The 16,033-nt window shown below is 38.5% G+C and overlaps 2 protein-coding genes across 16 annotated transcripts in view; one reads left to right on the forward strand and one right to left on the reverse strand.

Moving 5' to 3' along the window:
- LOC306998870 (myosin IXb) overlaps positions 1 to 7,429 on the reverse strand; it is a 29,567-nt gene extending 22,138 nt beyond the window's left edge. For all 9 annotated transcript variants that reach the window (XM_079613233.1, XM_079613236.1, XM_079613230.1 and 6 more), the window contains exons 1-2: positions 7,289 to 7,429; positions 5,832 to 6,728 (exon numbers count right to left, since the gene is read on the reverse strand). In XM_079613233.1, coding sequence (XP_079469359.1) covers positions 5,832 to 6,668 — 837 coding nt within the window. In that variant the 5' untranslated portion in view covers positions 6,669 to 6,728; positions 7,289 to 7,429. The remainder of the gene's footprint in view (positions 1 to 5,831; positions 6,729 to 7,288) is intronic.
- Positions 7,298 to 15,311, forward strand: myadmb (myeloid associated differentiation marker b). 7 transcript variants are annotated; one of them, XM_079613242.1, is made up of 6 exons: positions 7,421 to 7,455; positions 7,606 to 7,696; positions 7,912 to 7,960; positions 9,458 to 9,561; positions 9,927 to 10,091; positions 13,342 to 15,305. In XM_079613242.1, exon 6 carries the CDS (start codon positions 13,430 to 13,432, stop codon positions 14,309 to 14,311), a length of 882 nt encoding a protein of 293 aa, XP_079469368.1. In that variant the 5' UTR covers positions 7,421 to 7,455; positions 7,606 to 7,696; positions 7,912 to 7,960; positions 9,458 to 9,561; positions 9,927 to 10,091; positions 13,342 to 13,429; the 3' UTR covers positions 14,312 to 15,305. The 7 variants fall into 7 exon arrangements, with proteins under 7 accessions (XP_079469365.1, XP_079469364.1, XP_079469369.1 ...); XM_079613238.1 differs by lacking the exon at positions 7,912 to 7,960 and having other exon boundaries at positions 7,312 to 7,455; XM_079613243.1 differs by lacking the exon at positions 9,927 to 10,091 and having other exon boundaries at positions 7,419 to 7,455.
- The last annotated feature ends 722 nt before the right edge of the window (positions 15,312 to 16,033 follow it).

The following is a 16,033-nucleotide window of genomic DNA, read 5'->3' on the forward strand; positions in this document are numbered from 1 at the left end:
CACAGTATGTTATCATAGATGATCTGCTATGACAAGAATTTAATAGAAAAACATTTACACAGAACTCTGCTGAATTTTTATATCACCCACAGGAACCAAAAACAAATTAGTACATCTAGACGACATTTGCCTACATAGTTTGATCTATTTGTTGATGTAGTTAATGCTAGTTAATACTACATGTGTAATTTTACCCATGCAAAAATACTTCCTCCTGTTCTAGTTAAAAGAGTTCATCCAAAAATGAAAAATTTGTCATTTATTCACCCATGTCATTTCAAACTTGTATGAGTGGAACACCAAATAAAATGGTTTGAAGACTCTCTGAGCCACTATTTTCAATACAATGAAAACATGTGGCCAGGGGCTGCCAGTGCCAACCTCTGAAAATAAAAAACAAACAAAAAACCCAACAACAACATAAAATCACTTGTAAGATTACTCCTTATAAAAATCCTTATAAGTCTTATGAAGTTATATGATAGCGGTCTGTGAATAACAGACCAAAATTCATTATGCAGTGAACATCTTGGTTTCTCTCTTTTTTCCAGAACTGTTGCAGATGTTGTTTTTGAGAAATCATATTTAATCATATTATTTGTGCAGCTAAAGGTGGAATACATTACACACTGCAGTTTTTAAAACTAAACATTCTGTAGAAGAACTTTGACATGTGTACATGTACCAACAGGCTTTAACACTGCTCTCTATTGATTCTCAATATGTGCATACTTTCAACACGATCTGTGACATTACCATCATTCAGGACTTTATCCTGTAGTAAACATGTTTTTAAACAAATAGTTTCATTGTCCCACTACCATTTTCAAATTGTGTAGGAAGACAAATACTGAGGAAAGAAGGTCATACAACACCAGAATACAGAGAATAGAAAAAGATGTTACTTTTGTCAAATGATAAGTTTTTATACGATGGCCTGACAAAGCCTGTCTTGACAAGTTAACGTACGCAGACTCGTTCTGGTATTCTGACAAAGCCAACACCCAGGGCTTCTACACATGAAACAGAAAAGTTAGTTCACCCAAAAATGAAAATTATATAATCATTTACTCACCCTCATGTTGTTCACAGCCCATAAAACCTTCGGAACACAAATTAAGATATTTTTTAATGAAATCTGAGAGATTTCTGTTTTCAATTGAAAGTCCATTCAACTAAAACTGATGATTCTAAATGTTTATAAAGTGATCATGATCATGACTCTTTAAAAGACTTGGATTAAACCGCTCGATTCATATGGATTTAATTATCTCTTTATGAACGTTTGTCAGAGTTTTTGGGTGAATAGACTTTCAATGGAAAGACATAGCCTAACTCTCTCAGATTTCAATAATAAAAAAAAGATCTTAATGGTTCGAAGATAAACGAAAGTCTTGGTTTGGAACTAAAGTAGAGTGAGTAATTGATGACAGAAACCATCACTTTCAACGACACCATCTCTTTAAGAGCTCAACAACAAGGCCTAGATTCACTGCTGTACACATTTAACAGCTGTCAGGTGTTCTCTTCCCCCAAGAGCTCTCTCTTATTCCTTTCACACTGGAGAAGTAAACGGACAAAGGTCACAACCGCACTCCTCAGATGTCATAACAGAGCATTGCCACCTCTTACAACAATCAAATGAAACTGAAAACTAAAATACAAAAACAGACTCTCAGTCAAAGTTCAGTGAAAGCGAGAGTAAAAATCTCTCAAGATATGATGACCCAGTTTTTTGTGACCCATTTCTGTTTCTCAAACATCTGTTCAGTACGTTTCCAACACTATATAGAGTTTGAGTCTATACACTAACACTAGCCTGTAGAGTTTGTCCCTACGAAACAGTTGCAAATGGTTTCTAGCACTTTGCTATGCAGTTGGTAAGTCTTTTGTCTTTTTTGAATGTTGTTAAAGAGTTGCTATAGTGTTCTACATGGTTAATACTTTACTCGAGTCTGGTTACAAGGCTTGGGTTACTCCTTCAATGCAAGTCTACGGGATTTTAATCAACCAAGATTATCTATCTACCAAGCAAAAATCATAAGTCTGATCACTTAGAAAGGTAACACGAAATCTCTCCTTAAAGGTGGGGTATGTGATTTGCAAAACGGCTGGCAGATTTTGAAAATACACAACTCTAATGGTCCTACCTTCTTTCCTTTGACTCCACCCATTCAAAGAACATGGACATGGAGGGGGGAGGGGTGGATGGTACGACCGATTGATTGACACACTTAAGGCCTTTTTATGCTTCTGCGTCATATCGACGGCGTACCCCCGCAGACCCTTCTGCGTCGACGCGAACCCCTCCGCCGTAGCTCGACGTGCACCTCCAAAAAATTGTAACTACGCGTCGAGGCGACGCAGACCACAAGGGCTGTGATTGGTCACACCCCCACCCCCCTAGCGTTCTGGCGGTGAAATGCAACACAACCCGACGCAGAACCATAAAACGGCCACGACGCCGTAGGAGTGACGGCGTAGCTACGGTGTGGAGTTGACGCAGAAGCATAAAAAGGCCTTTACTGTCCAATGATTCTAGGTGGTCTTGGAAATGATTGGCTGGTGTTTTTCGAGTCCTCCCCGTTCCACAGATGATTAAATTGCTTAATTTTTATTTCAGTGCTTCTAACTCAGTGGCTGTAAGTGGGTTAGGAATAGGATTTTAAGTGATTTTGAAAAAATGGCCAAAAAAGAGAATTACATACCCCACCTTCAATAATCTCATGATTTGAGACATAATTCATGTCTGTAGATCAAACTTGCAGAAGTAAGTTTAAGACAAAATGGGAATAAATATGTATATTTTTAATGATGCTTGGCTTGCCTTGCCCAAAATTTCCACTGCATATATGCCAAACACATTGCCTATATCTGGCTTCAGACATATCTCTTCTTATTTTCTTACAAACGGGCTGATAAAACAGGACTACCTTGTCAATTTCATAGCATTTAGAATTTTAGAATGAATGCCTAAATGGAACAAATGCGCTGGTAATGGATTTTTAATGATGAACTTGAGCTATACAATTCCATTATCTGTTCAAGGGTTAAGCTGTCTGAATCAAAACATAAAACACAAGGAGGTGGAGTCTCTAGCGGTGAAGCATAATAGTTCAACAGTAGTACACGTGTAAATAACACTACCAACCAAACAATGAGCATATTGTTAGAAGGGTACACCACGTGAAGGCAATACACAAAGGTCTCTATGAATTAGTGAAGTGGAATACAGGGACATGTTAGGTGTTTTTGATTCAACAAAACCAAAAGCAGAGACCATAGAACCCATCATGAAGCAAGCAACTTTTTTTTAAAAATACCAAAAAAGTATCATAGCACAACCAGAGTTATTTATTTTATTTTTACCTTTACAATAGATGTAAATTAATTCAGTTGGAAGACCTTTTATACACAATAAAGGGACTTAAAGGGATGTTTGACCCTTTACCTAAATATCATTTGCTCACCCTGAAGTTGTTCCAGACCTGTACGAGTTGCTTTCTTGTGTTGAACACAAACGATATTTTAAAGACCCATTGACTTCCATAGTATTTTTTCCTACTATGGATGGATGTCAATGAGTGCCACCAACTGTCAGGTTACCAACCATCTTTAAAATATCTTCTTTTATGTTCAACAGAAGAGAGAAACTGATACAGGTTTAGAACAACTTGGGGTGAGTAAACCCATGACAGAATTTTCATTTTTGGGTGAACTATCCCTTTAATATCAGTAAGTGCATTCCCTGAAAAAAATGTAACTTGCTTTGTGCTCAACCAGGAACAATATCATGATATTTCTTAATATTTTTTGTAGATAGTGTGCGATAAATTTTTTCAGGATTCTTTGATTAATAGAGAATCCAAAAGAACAGCATTTATTTAAAATGTCATACTGTAACTTTTGATTAGTTTAATGCATCTTGCTGAATAAAAGTATCAATCTTTTGAAAGGTTGTGTATCAAGGTAACGAATCTGGGAACAACAGTACTTCAATGACTCATTTGAAGTGGATCTTTCATTTATAATTTATGAGATACAATAATCATCTAACCTACTTGTTTAAATAATAATTCTCATCAAATATTAATGGTCACAACTTCAACATATGACCATACGTTTTTAACCGTCTCAATCTGCTTGCTTGTTCTGCTTCCTTTAGTTATAACACAAAAACATAACCTAATGTTTTTTTCCATCCCTCTTTATAAGAAATTGTATTTTAAACCTCCAAGGCATAACGCAAGTCGCTTGTTCCTCTTAGCCATTTACATTTTTTGTAAGCAAAACTGCAGAACTGAGAGGGGCGTGGACGTGCTGTTAAAAGAAAGCTTTTAAGAAAAGCAGAGAACTTGTTTGACCGGTTTCTGATCAGATTGAGAATCCCAGTTGGTCAGTGCATGACAAAAGGTGACTGACAGCTCAGTTTAAGGGGGGGACTTCAGGCCACAGTAAAGAAAACCCATGAATTTTGAGCCATTTCCTCAGTAGAACTTCATTAGTGGCACTTCATACTAAATTCTGAACAGGAAATGTAGGAAGTGGACTGTTCAGAGATATATACCAAACTTGTAATGAACACATTGTATAAACAGTGGAAAAACTCAAACTCCTGAGAGTGTTGTGAATTCACTTCATTGTTTATGTATTAACAATGGTAACACCTAAAAATATCAGAGTGTGTTGAAACCCTTAAACTGTTTACTCAATGTGTTTCATGATCTACAGTGTCTATTTAAAGTGCTCGAGGAGACAGAGGTCTGTTCGGAGTCCCCTTTTCCTAGGGAGATGCAGAGGAAGAGATGTGAAAGTCCCCTAACATGTGGCATGGCAGAATGGTTTCTAGATCCTTATTTTACCATGCTTAAGGGAGGAAAGGGGAAACCATTCTTACACAATTTGTTGCATTTGATTTATGGACAGTATCAAACTTTTCAGAGTCACACTGTCAACAGTCATCAACATGATCAGCTAAAAGCGTGCAAAATATGAGAGGGCAAGCTATTTCCTGCACAGAGGTCATCATTTCCGCCCGAATGAGACTCTTTATCAGTACATCAAGATATAGAGATGTGTCGAGCAACCCAATAATAAATCATGAGACCACAGTTACAGACAAGATACAGAGTGTACTAGTAAAAATAACTAAAGTAGTGGATCTAATCCACTATACAAAAAATGCTAGCTGTGAAATGAGCATTAGCGAGACATAAGGGAGCGTCTCATGTCTCAAATCTGAGTTCAAGACGATATTTTCATAGTCTTTGTCTTATCATGAACTCTCTGTCTAGATACTGACTCAACCTTCTATTGGTCTCAGCCTTGAATTAAGGTGATGATACACACGGGGGAACTTTTTTGAACAATGATGCTTGGGCACTTCCCATTGAGAATAGCCAACAAATTTCTATCGGTCGTGGGCCCTGTGTCTCACCTGGTTGCCCGTTTACGGCAACATTGCTTAAAAAGTTGCCCCGTGTATCTTTAGACTCAACCTACTCAGGTCTTGACCCGAACTTAAAGCTGATCACAACTTATGTCCGTTATTTCCACTACAGAAACCACATTAAATGCATCTTTTGAAATGTAGTCTCTTGAAGTGCAAAAAAGCCCATAGTCGAAGAAACACCATTTATTGCTGAACCCTGAACAAGGCTACAATAGCCACCATTCATCCAACGAACATAATCCTCGTAGAACAGCAATTACATCAGTCTCAAAATAACTTCCCATCTTACAACCTTTTTTGGTTTCCTATTACAACTAGACTGCTAACTTCAAAGTAGAAAATGAACAGTGATAAACCTCAAACCTTCAGCAGAACTCACCTCAAGCACAGGGCCTGCCCCCAGGATAGTTCGTTCCACTCCACTAGTATAGCCCTTCTGGCTGAGGGCGGTCAGGCAGTGGATAAGGAAGTTGGTGCTTTGGGTTTTACCAGAACCACTCTCTCCAGAGATGACGATGCACTGGTTAACCTGTTTGTTCAGCATTGTGTGGAAGGCTGCATCCGCAATGGCAAAGATGTGAGGTTCTAGCTTGCCCAGCGTGTGGTTCTCATACATCTTGACATATCTGGGATTGTAGATGGGGAGAAACTTGAAGGGGTTGACAGCAATAAGAATGTTGCTCGCAAATGTGTAGATCTTCTGCTTGTGGAACCGATGTCGTAGGGTTCCTAAGATGCTCTCCTCTGTCAGCTCTGGGAGGTTACATAAATCGTCATATTCCTGAGGCTGCTGCGCAACGAAACCCCGAGTCACAAGTCCCTGAGCTACTTTTTCTCGCCGTACAGACGTCATAACGTCATACTGGATGGATCCATCCTTGCATCCCTCTTGAAGGGCGAAATAGTATCCATCACTTTGAGGGTGCTTATCTTGGGCCTTTCTAGGCCAGAGCAGGACTCTTTGAACAGGCAGATCGCTTGCTTGAAGGACCCACTCCTCTCCACCGTACTCTTGGACCTCCACAAGGATGTAAGGCTTGGATGTGTCCAAGCTAAGTGTGGTGAGAGCCATCTTGATGACAGTGGCAACTGTTGCCTCTTTTGGGACCCTGAGGATGCATCCTTGCCCAGGTTTGATGGACAACCTGGGGTAAATTTGCAGAGTGTGGACCGTTTCATCCTGGCAGCTTGTGCCCTTGCAGTTGGTGACATTCATTCTTTAAACACACAAACATGCATCAGCATACCGCAGTGCACAGTACAGCATGATAAGGATCTGGAGAAGAAAGAATGTAAGTTTGAGCATGTACCACATGTACAAACTTGTCTAATGTGGGAACTGTTAGCAGTTTATAAATAAGCATAAATCGTGAAACAAACAGAATTAAACAGTTTTAATTTAATAATAATAAATATATTTTCAATGTCAGCGTTTAAGTAGCCTACTGCTGTTTTTAATTACTACTATTTTTCTCTGTCTATTTGGTTGATTATTTCCTTCTGTTGCATGTCTCTACGTGTTAACATTTAAGTAAAAGTGATATTTTCCTAAATTTTCGTAACATAGAAAGGCACAGGTTTTGTTATTATATATAATATATCATTATTATTGTTTTGTAACAAATGTACAAAATACATCCTGGCATAGCAAATGTATCTAAATATATATAAAACAGCGCAATAAAACGCATCCAACAATCAACAAACACGAGACAAACGTCAAAACACGTTTTAAAACAATCTACTTACAGTTAAGAAAATCTGTCTATAGTTGTCAAGAGATTGGCAAATAAAACTTGAAAGTAGCCTATATCAAAATAACAATAATAAATCTACCTGTTTCAGAACACCCTCGTTGAGTTCCACAGCGGAGTCCTTTCCAACATGGAAAAAAATCCTGCCGTGCTTTCCAGACAAAACTAACGTTAAGTTAGGCTACTAGTAAAAGCCGTCCATCTGCATTACTGCGTACCGGACACGATGAACCGACATACACGGCACAGGTAAAACAATTAAGAGTCTGTCAACACCAAAAGTGACTGACACTGAAAAATCTTCAACGACAAATAAGGAAGACTAGTATCTAGCCTCCAGAATGTTGACGACACTGGCGGCTTGTTACTTCCTGACATCGTAGTGTGATTTAATTGCAGTTGATGTGTGTGATGATGACACGCCGCCCTCGCCTGCATTCAAACTGCCATTGCAGTTGTAACGCGGACGCAGGTGAACACCTGACCTGAGGTAAACCTGCAAATTTAGCATAAACTATTCAAGATCCAGTAGGCTACCCCTCTCAAAAGTCATTGTAAAGAAAAAAATATGTGTGTGTGTGTGTGTGTGTGTGTGTGTGTGTGTGTGTGTGTGTGTGTGTGTGTGTGTGTGTGTGTGTGTGTGTGTTTGTTTAAAACGTCATGGGTTAGTTACCGTATTCACCATGCGTGTTTGGTTCTCACCAGTAGGTGGTAGCATACAACACCAATACCTTCCCAGCTTCCCTTTTGCAAGGTCTGTATGAATCATAGACAGTAGCCTATATAAAGGTATGGGTATGAATCCTCACTATGGATCCTTTTCACAGACTGTAATGGTGTGGTGATGACGCGTATTAACGGTCATCAGCATCGTAAATCCTGCAAAGTTTTATATATATATATAATTTTTTTGTATAAATATATATAAATATATATATGTATATATATATATATATATATATATATATATATATATATAATTAATACACACACACACACACACACACACACACATATATATATATATATGTATATTAATTATATTTATTTATATATATATATATATATATATATATATATATATATACATATATATATACATATACATATATATATATATATATATATATATATATATATATATATATATATATATATATATATATATATATATATATATACTTCATGTTTACTTGTAAGTTGCAGTCTTTTCAGTTCTCATTTGTCTGGTCTCAAGAGTCTTCATCTACCCTTGCTGATACATTTATATGGTGTTTTTAATTACAAACTTAGAATTCCATAAAGAAATATGATTATATCGAATTGGAAGAGTGTGAAATGGGCATTTTATTTTTATCTTAATATACTCAGCTGTACTCCTCCTTTCTCATAATCTCTTATCCTCTCTATGTATATATTTCCTCACTCTCTATTTCTGTGTGTGAACATAGCATCTTGTGAGGAAGGGAGTGGTTAAGAGAAAGGGGAATCACTGTTTCCTTTTTGCAGCAGTTCTCAGCGAGCGGACATGTGCTCCGAATCACACATCACTCTGACTCTAACCACATTACAGCATAAACAAACATATGGTTTCCATAGTAACATGCTCTCTGCATCCTAGCAACAGAAATAAATACCAAGAGGTAGATGTTATAGCATGATATGCTTTACCAGAGCACGTATTTCTAGTGGTTTTAAAGGTTGTGGATTTTTGGGTTATGGATGTGAATGATGGTTTGGATTGTGAGTTAAAGTTGCAACACACCATCCCAATCGTATAACATGTACAGTCGTTTTGTAGAAATATATGCAGAAATGTATAGGCTACTACACCTCTTCTTATCACTATTGTCACCCTCCTTATAAACCCTATTGGGACATTTTATTAAGTTTATGACATTTGTTGGTAAAGTATTTGTAATTGAGAATGTGATATGCATGGATGCATGGATAAACCCACTAAATTACATTTGTCTTGACAAATATTTCTTTAACATGGGTGACAAATGGGATGCATTAAAGACAATATAAAATACAGGGGCTATAGTTCAATAACGTGCCGTTAAAGGAATAGTTCGCCCAAAAATGACAATTCTGTCACCATTTACTCACCCTCAAGAGTTTGGTTGTTCCAAAGCAATATTCGTTTCTTCCTTGCATTGAGCACAAAAGAAGATTGAAGAATGTTGGTAAGCGAACAGTTTCTGGTCCCTATTGACCTATAGTATTTTTTTCTTCTTCTATGCTTTAGAAGTCAATGGGGACCAGCAACTGTTTGGTTGTCAACAGTCTTCAAGATGTGTTCAACAGAAGAAAAAAAACATCTACATGGTTCAGGTTTAAAACAACTTGAGGGTGAGTAAATGGCAGACTTTTCAGTTTTGGGTGAACTATCCCTTAAGTGACATTGCAACACTTACATCCAGCTTGTATGGACCTAAATAAAAATATGCTAACATTTCTGGGAAAATCTCCTGACCAGCATCCACGTAAGATATTGTATAGTGCTTGATGATGTAGTAGAATAACAATAGTTACACAACCAAGTGGCCGGATATGGGCCATTTAGAGTTTATTCACTGGCTTTTTACCAGTAAGTTTGTACTGTAATTTATGGGAGGTAAAAGATGCTTTACCGACCTAACTCTTCCGACCTATCCACTCTAGACACACATTCTTTTAATGTTATGATTTAATTTATGTTTTGTTTTGTGGTGTAGGTTAGTCCTGTCTCACAACAAGATATATGGAGGCAGCACGTCCTGATATGCATGACAACATTCATTTTATCCCATGCTGCTGGAGACCCACTGCTGCAGACCTGACCTGAACCAGCTAATCATGGTCTTCAGGACTGCTTAAAAGTCATCAAAGTGTGGAAGCAGGTGGGAAATAAACATTGAAGGACAATGCGTCTCCATGTCGGAGCATGGGTTGAAGACCTCTGTAATAGAGTTAGTACGTGTTTTGCCTGACAAGATGACTGTTTAAACTAAGCAGACAGGTCAGATTTCTTGTTATCCTCCAGGCTGCTGAATAGAATATGAAAGATGGTGGTGAAGTTTAGTTCAGTTAAGTTTAGTCAATAAAACAAGAAAAGACTATACTCTGTAAATACAGTAGGCCTATTGTTCTTTGGCTGAATCCAGTTGAGTTACTGCATGAATGAGAAAGTAAATCGTCTGCTCGTGCTCAGAAATTTTTGTGAGGAGCATTTGCAGTTTATTTGAGGGTTGAAAAAAAGCAGAAGAGAGTGAGAGAGAAAGCGAGAAAGAGAGAACATATTACCTAATTTGGCATGTAATGGGCGGATTGGGGGTGGGTGGAGGGGTATCCCTCATAAACATGGGTTAAAGTGTCCTCACTGGTTGAAAAGTCAGATCCAAGACCGCGCCTACTTGTTTCAGACTGAGCGCCTCTTCGAGAGAACGATAACGGGACAAGGGTAAGAAAGAGGCAGAGGATAGTTTACTTTCATCTTTTTAAAAGCAAACATTTCGAGCAGACAGCACCGTTATGTTTATGTTTTGGCTACTGACATATGCTACATTCTTTATAGCATAATAACTAGAGTGTATTAGCCTACTTGCGTTCTGGATTCTGATGATGGCGATGCAAAGCTTTATATGCATTATTTTATTCCTTCAGACTTTGATTGTGGCGTAGTAGGCTAGTGTGCATCCGTAGCGATCATTTGGTCAGATAAAATTAAATAAAATGTAAAATCCATTAGGCAATTTCCTCGAGCACCCGTCACGTGTTGCGCTCGCATGTGGAAATCTTGCATCTGGAATGATGACGGAGACAGAAATGTACTTTTCTATATTTACTTACTTGACATTCTGACTTTTAAAAGTTTTAAAGTAATCTTGTATGAATGGGTGTGGCACGTGGGGAGGCGCGCCCACTTGTCGTGTCTGGCAGGATGGTGATCTCATTTCCAGCTAAATGTCATTTTCATGTCCTGTCACTTTTAGCCATTTTATTCAATTGATCCGTTCATTTGATACAATTTGTTTTGATTTACAGCTTCCATAGTAGCCAATATAAAATTAATTAAATTTTATGTTTTCCATTTGAGCTTAGTATAATGCTTTTCCTTACATTCTGGTATTTTACAAACGGTTTCTGATACAAAAAGTAAAATTTTCCACTGAAAAACATTTTTGGCAGTCAATACAGCTGGCACATTAATTTTCCACCTCCTTTCTGCACCAGGTATAGGAAAATAAATAGGCTGTAGAGAGCTTGTTTTTTTCTGTACAAACAAATAACAGAACTAACCAGATTAAGAGAGAAAATTGAGTTATATATGGCATGTCTCAGACATCAGCATGCCCTCGTCTAGGTCTGTGTCAAGCCCTCCAAGCCATGTCATGTCCTGTTTTCTCATAGGCCTATGTGTTTCCTTGGATCTATTTACAGATTTTTTTTCCCTTAACATAGGCAATTTCTGCTGCTGACGGAGAACATGAATAATTGTGTATTGTATTGCATTGAATTCAGTAGCATATTCAATCTCATCATGTTAAATAGCCATGAGTGGATTACAAAACTAAAGCAAGGAGAAGGTTTAAAGCAAGGAGAAACTCTCCTTTCACTATTCTATTTCTGTAGTAACCAATTCTGAAAGGGAACGAAAGGAGTATAAAAAAAAGAGAAAAGGGTCTGAAGGGTGTGTGTGTGTGTGTGTGTGTGTGTGTGTGTGTGTGTGTGTGTGTGTGTGTGTGTGTGTGTGTGTGTGTGTGTGTGTGTGTGTGGTAGAACTGCAAGTAAGGAAAGAGAGGTTGGGGGAATTGAGTGGAAAGCACCAGGCACATCCCTCTCATTTTGCAGTTTGATGGGATGCAGAACATCTGGAATAGATCAGCAAGTTGGAAAATTTGACACTAGGCAGAGAAAGAGCGTAAGAGAGGCAGAGAGGGAAAAAAGGAGGGAGCAAGGGATAAATGACTCACAGCTAAGCTATTCCCGCCTGTGTTTAAAATGAGTCGTTGTGAGGTGAAAGGGCATGCTTTTTCAAACCCCTCGGCTGTCTGTCCATATGTGGCTCTGAATGCATCTGCATGGCTTTATGCTTTTTTTTTTTTTTTTACATCGTCTTTATCACTTTTTGTCCCTTATTTCCTAACTATGTTCTCCTCTGTCCACTTAACCCTGAAAATGTAAACACGCATGCCTCTATTGTTTACTTGAACCTCTCCGACAAGATGAAGGAGGTATTCCTGGCTGTTACAGAACTGTGTAGGAGTGCTGGGAAGGGGCCTCAATGCTCCGATTGTTAGCCTATCTGGCTCCTCCCACAAGGTTGATGACAGATGGACTGTAGGGTTGAGTAAAGGTCTCGCTTGTGCCGAGTTTGTCTAAATAGCTTGAATACATTACTGAGATAATTTCACTGACTCCCAGTCTGGAATCCCGAAAGAGTCTCAGAGACGTTTTGTTGTAGAGCACCAAATTTATTCAGTATGTGACCATTTAATTTGCATGAATACATGGCTTATTGTTCTAAAGGTTTCACATTGTGGGGAATTTTAACACGTGACCAAAATTAAATGATTGTAATCACAGATTAACTTCTGATTATACTCAGTAAACAACCTCACTCAGCCTTGATATTAAAATTATGTTATCCTAAAAGTCATCATTTACTCAAACCCATGTTGTTGCAAACCCGAATGAGGAACACAACACATGATTTTTATAATCTGAACAGATTTTAAAACACTTGGCATCAAACTTGGCATCATACTCAAAGTCACACAGAAATATGCGCCTGGTTGCTATTGCTAGCAGACGCATGACAAATGAAAACAATTTGCTTTCTAAAATTGGCTCAAAATAAACTAGTTTGAGCCTGTTTTGAAACATTTCTGCTAAATGTATAAATGTTCAAGAGCCAGCTCAACATATCGAACATGTTTGATATCTTCCGACTGGATAGAATTAGTCAAAATATCTTTGATTTTTATGTTCCAAAGAAGAAAGTTTGCAACGACATGAGTTGCAGAGATGACAGAATTGTAATTTTTGTGTGAACTCTCCCTTAAATCTGTGAGAAATCTATTAGATGTTTTGTTCATAGTGTGTTTTTTTCTTACGACTGACTGATTACTTATTCTTCATTTCTCCTAGACAACCTCCTAGAAGAGACAGAATCCTGTTTCCTGTTACTCACAGTTGACATTAATTGGCCTGTAAATCGTCTTTTTGTGAGCCCATCATGCCGGTGGTGTTGCGTTCCTCACCTCTCCTGTGGGCCCGTGTGGCTGCCATGGTTTTCGCCTGTGTAGCATTCAGTGTAGCTCTTTATGGAGCGGGTCTAACCCACGGCACGGGTGACTGGTGCGTGTTCTGCTGGAGTTTCAGTTTCGTTGGAACTCTCCTGATAATCTTAGTGGAAATGTTTGGCCTCCAGACCCGCGCCCCTGTCTCATGGAAGAACTTTCCGATCACGTTCGCCTGCTACGCCTCCCTCCTCTGCCTCTCCGCTTCGATTATATTCCCCCTTTACTTCCTGAAAGGCTTTGCTGGTCGCAGTGAGATGAGCAACTGCCGCATTGCATCTACCGTGTTCTCTTGCCTCGCCACCATCGCGTACTTAAGCGAGGTGAGTCTCAGCAAGGCTCGTCCGGGAGAGGTGGCTGGCTACATGGCCACAGCACCAGGGCTGCTAAAGGTGTGCGAGACCTTCGTCGCCTGCATTATATTCGTCTTCATCAGCGAGCCGATATCGTATGACCAGAATGCGGCGACCAATTGGTGCCTGGCTGTGTACTGCATCTGCTTCATCTTTTCGGCAGCCATCATCGTGATGTGCGTAGGAGAGTGCACAGGTTGCCTGCCCTTCTCATTCGCCCGCTTCCTGTCTTCATATGCCCTCCTGGCTGTGGGCTTGTATCTGTCCGCCACCATCATCTGGCCCATATATAAGTTTGACAATAACCATGGAGGACAAAGCCACAGACCCAACAGCTGTGGCTCCAGCACCGGCCTGTGCTCGTGGGACAAGCTGCTGGCCATCTCGGTGCTCAGCGCTCTCAACTTCATTCTTTATCTGGCTGATCTCATCTACTCAGCCAGGCTGGTTTTTGTTAATGTTTAAGAGGCTTAGCTAGAAATAATACAAGACGGCAAAGAGTTAAAAGGCAAAAAGAGGGAAGTGGGTTGGAGAGTAATGATGTTGAAATGAAAGGTCATACACTATATTCACTGTTAGCTATTTTTTTTGTCATGCCTATTTAGCAATCATGTGTACAGTAGGCAAAAAAGTTGGACTTTTTAAAACTATTTTTAAAAATGTAACAAGTGTATATTTCACTTTTTTTCTTTGTTTTAAGTTGCTTTGCATGAAGGATTCTTTTATTAGCTACTATAGCTTTGTGAGTTTGTATGAGTGAATGTCAAATCGCCAATCACAACAATATAACAGCCTTCAGCTCATTCAGGTTAATCAGCATCAGTTAAAAACTGTGTTTGCACTTAATGTCTGTTATGTAATACTTGATATGTTTCAGTACATTACACTGCTCTTTGTTGTATATGTGTCAAGTACATATGGTGTAATGAACCGTACTAAATGAATTCCTAAAATGTAACTACACATTGACGATGAAGGGAAATATAAATGTATATTTGGACATATCATTAAACTTTGAAGACATCTGGAATATATTGTTATTCTTATATACATGTTGTACTGGATTCATATTTACGGGATATTATTGCTATATGTGCACATGGATTTGCGAAGTATGCAAATGTTTTTCTTGTCAAATCTCTATAGAAACCATTGCTGTTCTTTTGTACACCAACAGATCATTTTATCAGTTAGACTCCTCACAATAATGAAAGAAAATGAAATGTTGTTTGCTGTGCTGTAAGTCTCTGGGATCTGCATGTGCCTGTCACAGACTGTTACACAGTCCTCGATGCTTGAACGAGAATGTTTTCATTGTATTGTCAAAAAGTGAGAGAGCACATGCAGCATTGTGTCTCTCTCTGTGCTGAGAGGAGAACAGCACACACCGCAGCGTTGTGTGAATGTGTAATCAAGCTCTGAATAAAAACCATGATAAAGAAACAAGCGAAATCTCTGCATCTGCACTCTTGCCTCGTTTACTGTTGTATACAGTGATTCAGACTTACCTACCATTTACTCATTCTTTGTTTAAAGTTATGCATGTGTGAAAAGATACAGAACATCTGTTGACTCTCCATCCCTGAACTAATGAATCACATTCTAGAACATTCACAGTGCATTCACCCAGAGGAATATTTCATTGCTCAGAGCGGTCACTCTTTCACAGCTCAGGAGACTTGGATTGGATTGTTCAGTTATGTTGAGTTTATGAATCACCTTTTCCAGATGTGTTTCTCCTAAAGTTAAGATTAGGAGAAATAAAAATCAAACAATTGTTGATTTACAGAAAGAGCACATTCAATTGAAAAATCTCCATTTGCTGATCTGAATTCAATTTCATAGGTCTCTGTTAAAAACACAAATGGGATAATTTAAATTAAACAAACAGACACACATGAACTGTCTCCAGTGAGGTGTTTCAGGTTCCTAAATGAATCAGCGTTTTTGGACCAAATCAGTTTCCTAAATTATTCAGTGACTCACTCATAAAGACTTATTTTGTTCGTAAATGAATGAGCTATTTTGAATGAATCAAATCAATGAATGATTCAATGACTCATAATGAGTCACTTGGAACCACCTCACTGCAATAAAGATCTAGTGTTCTCATCCTTTTTGTAACGTGTAGTGTTTTGTTTCATTGTGTTCTGGTTCCGTTTTCCCTGTTCTGGTTTGCCTGAGTTC

This window comes from Phoxinus phoxinus (assembly GCF_949152265.1).
Source record: "Phoxinus phoxinus genome assembly, chromosome: 5".
NCBI classification, from domain to species: domain Eukaryota; kingdom Metazoa; phylum Chordata; class Actinopteri; order Cypriniformes; family Leuciscidae; genus Phoxinus; species Phoxinus phoxinus.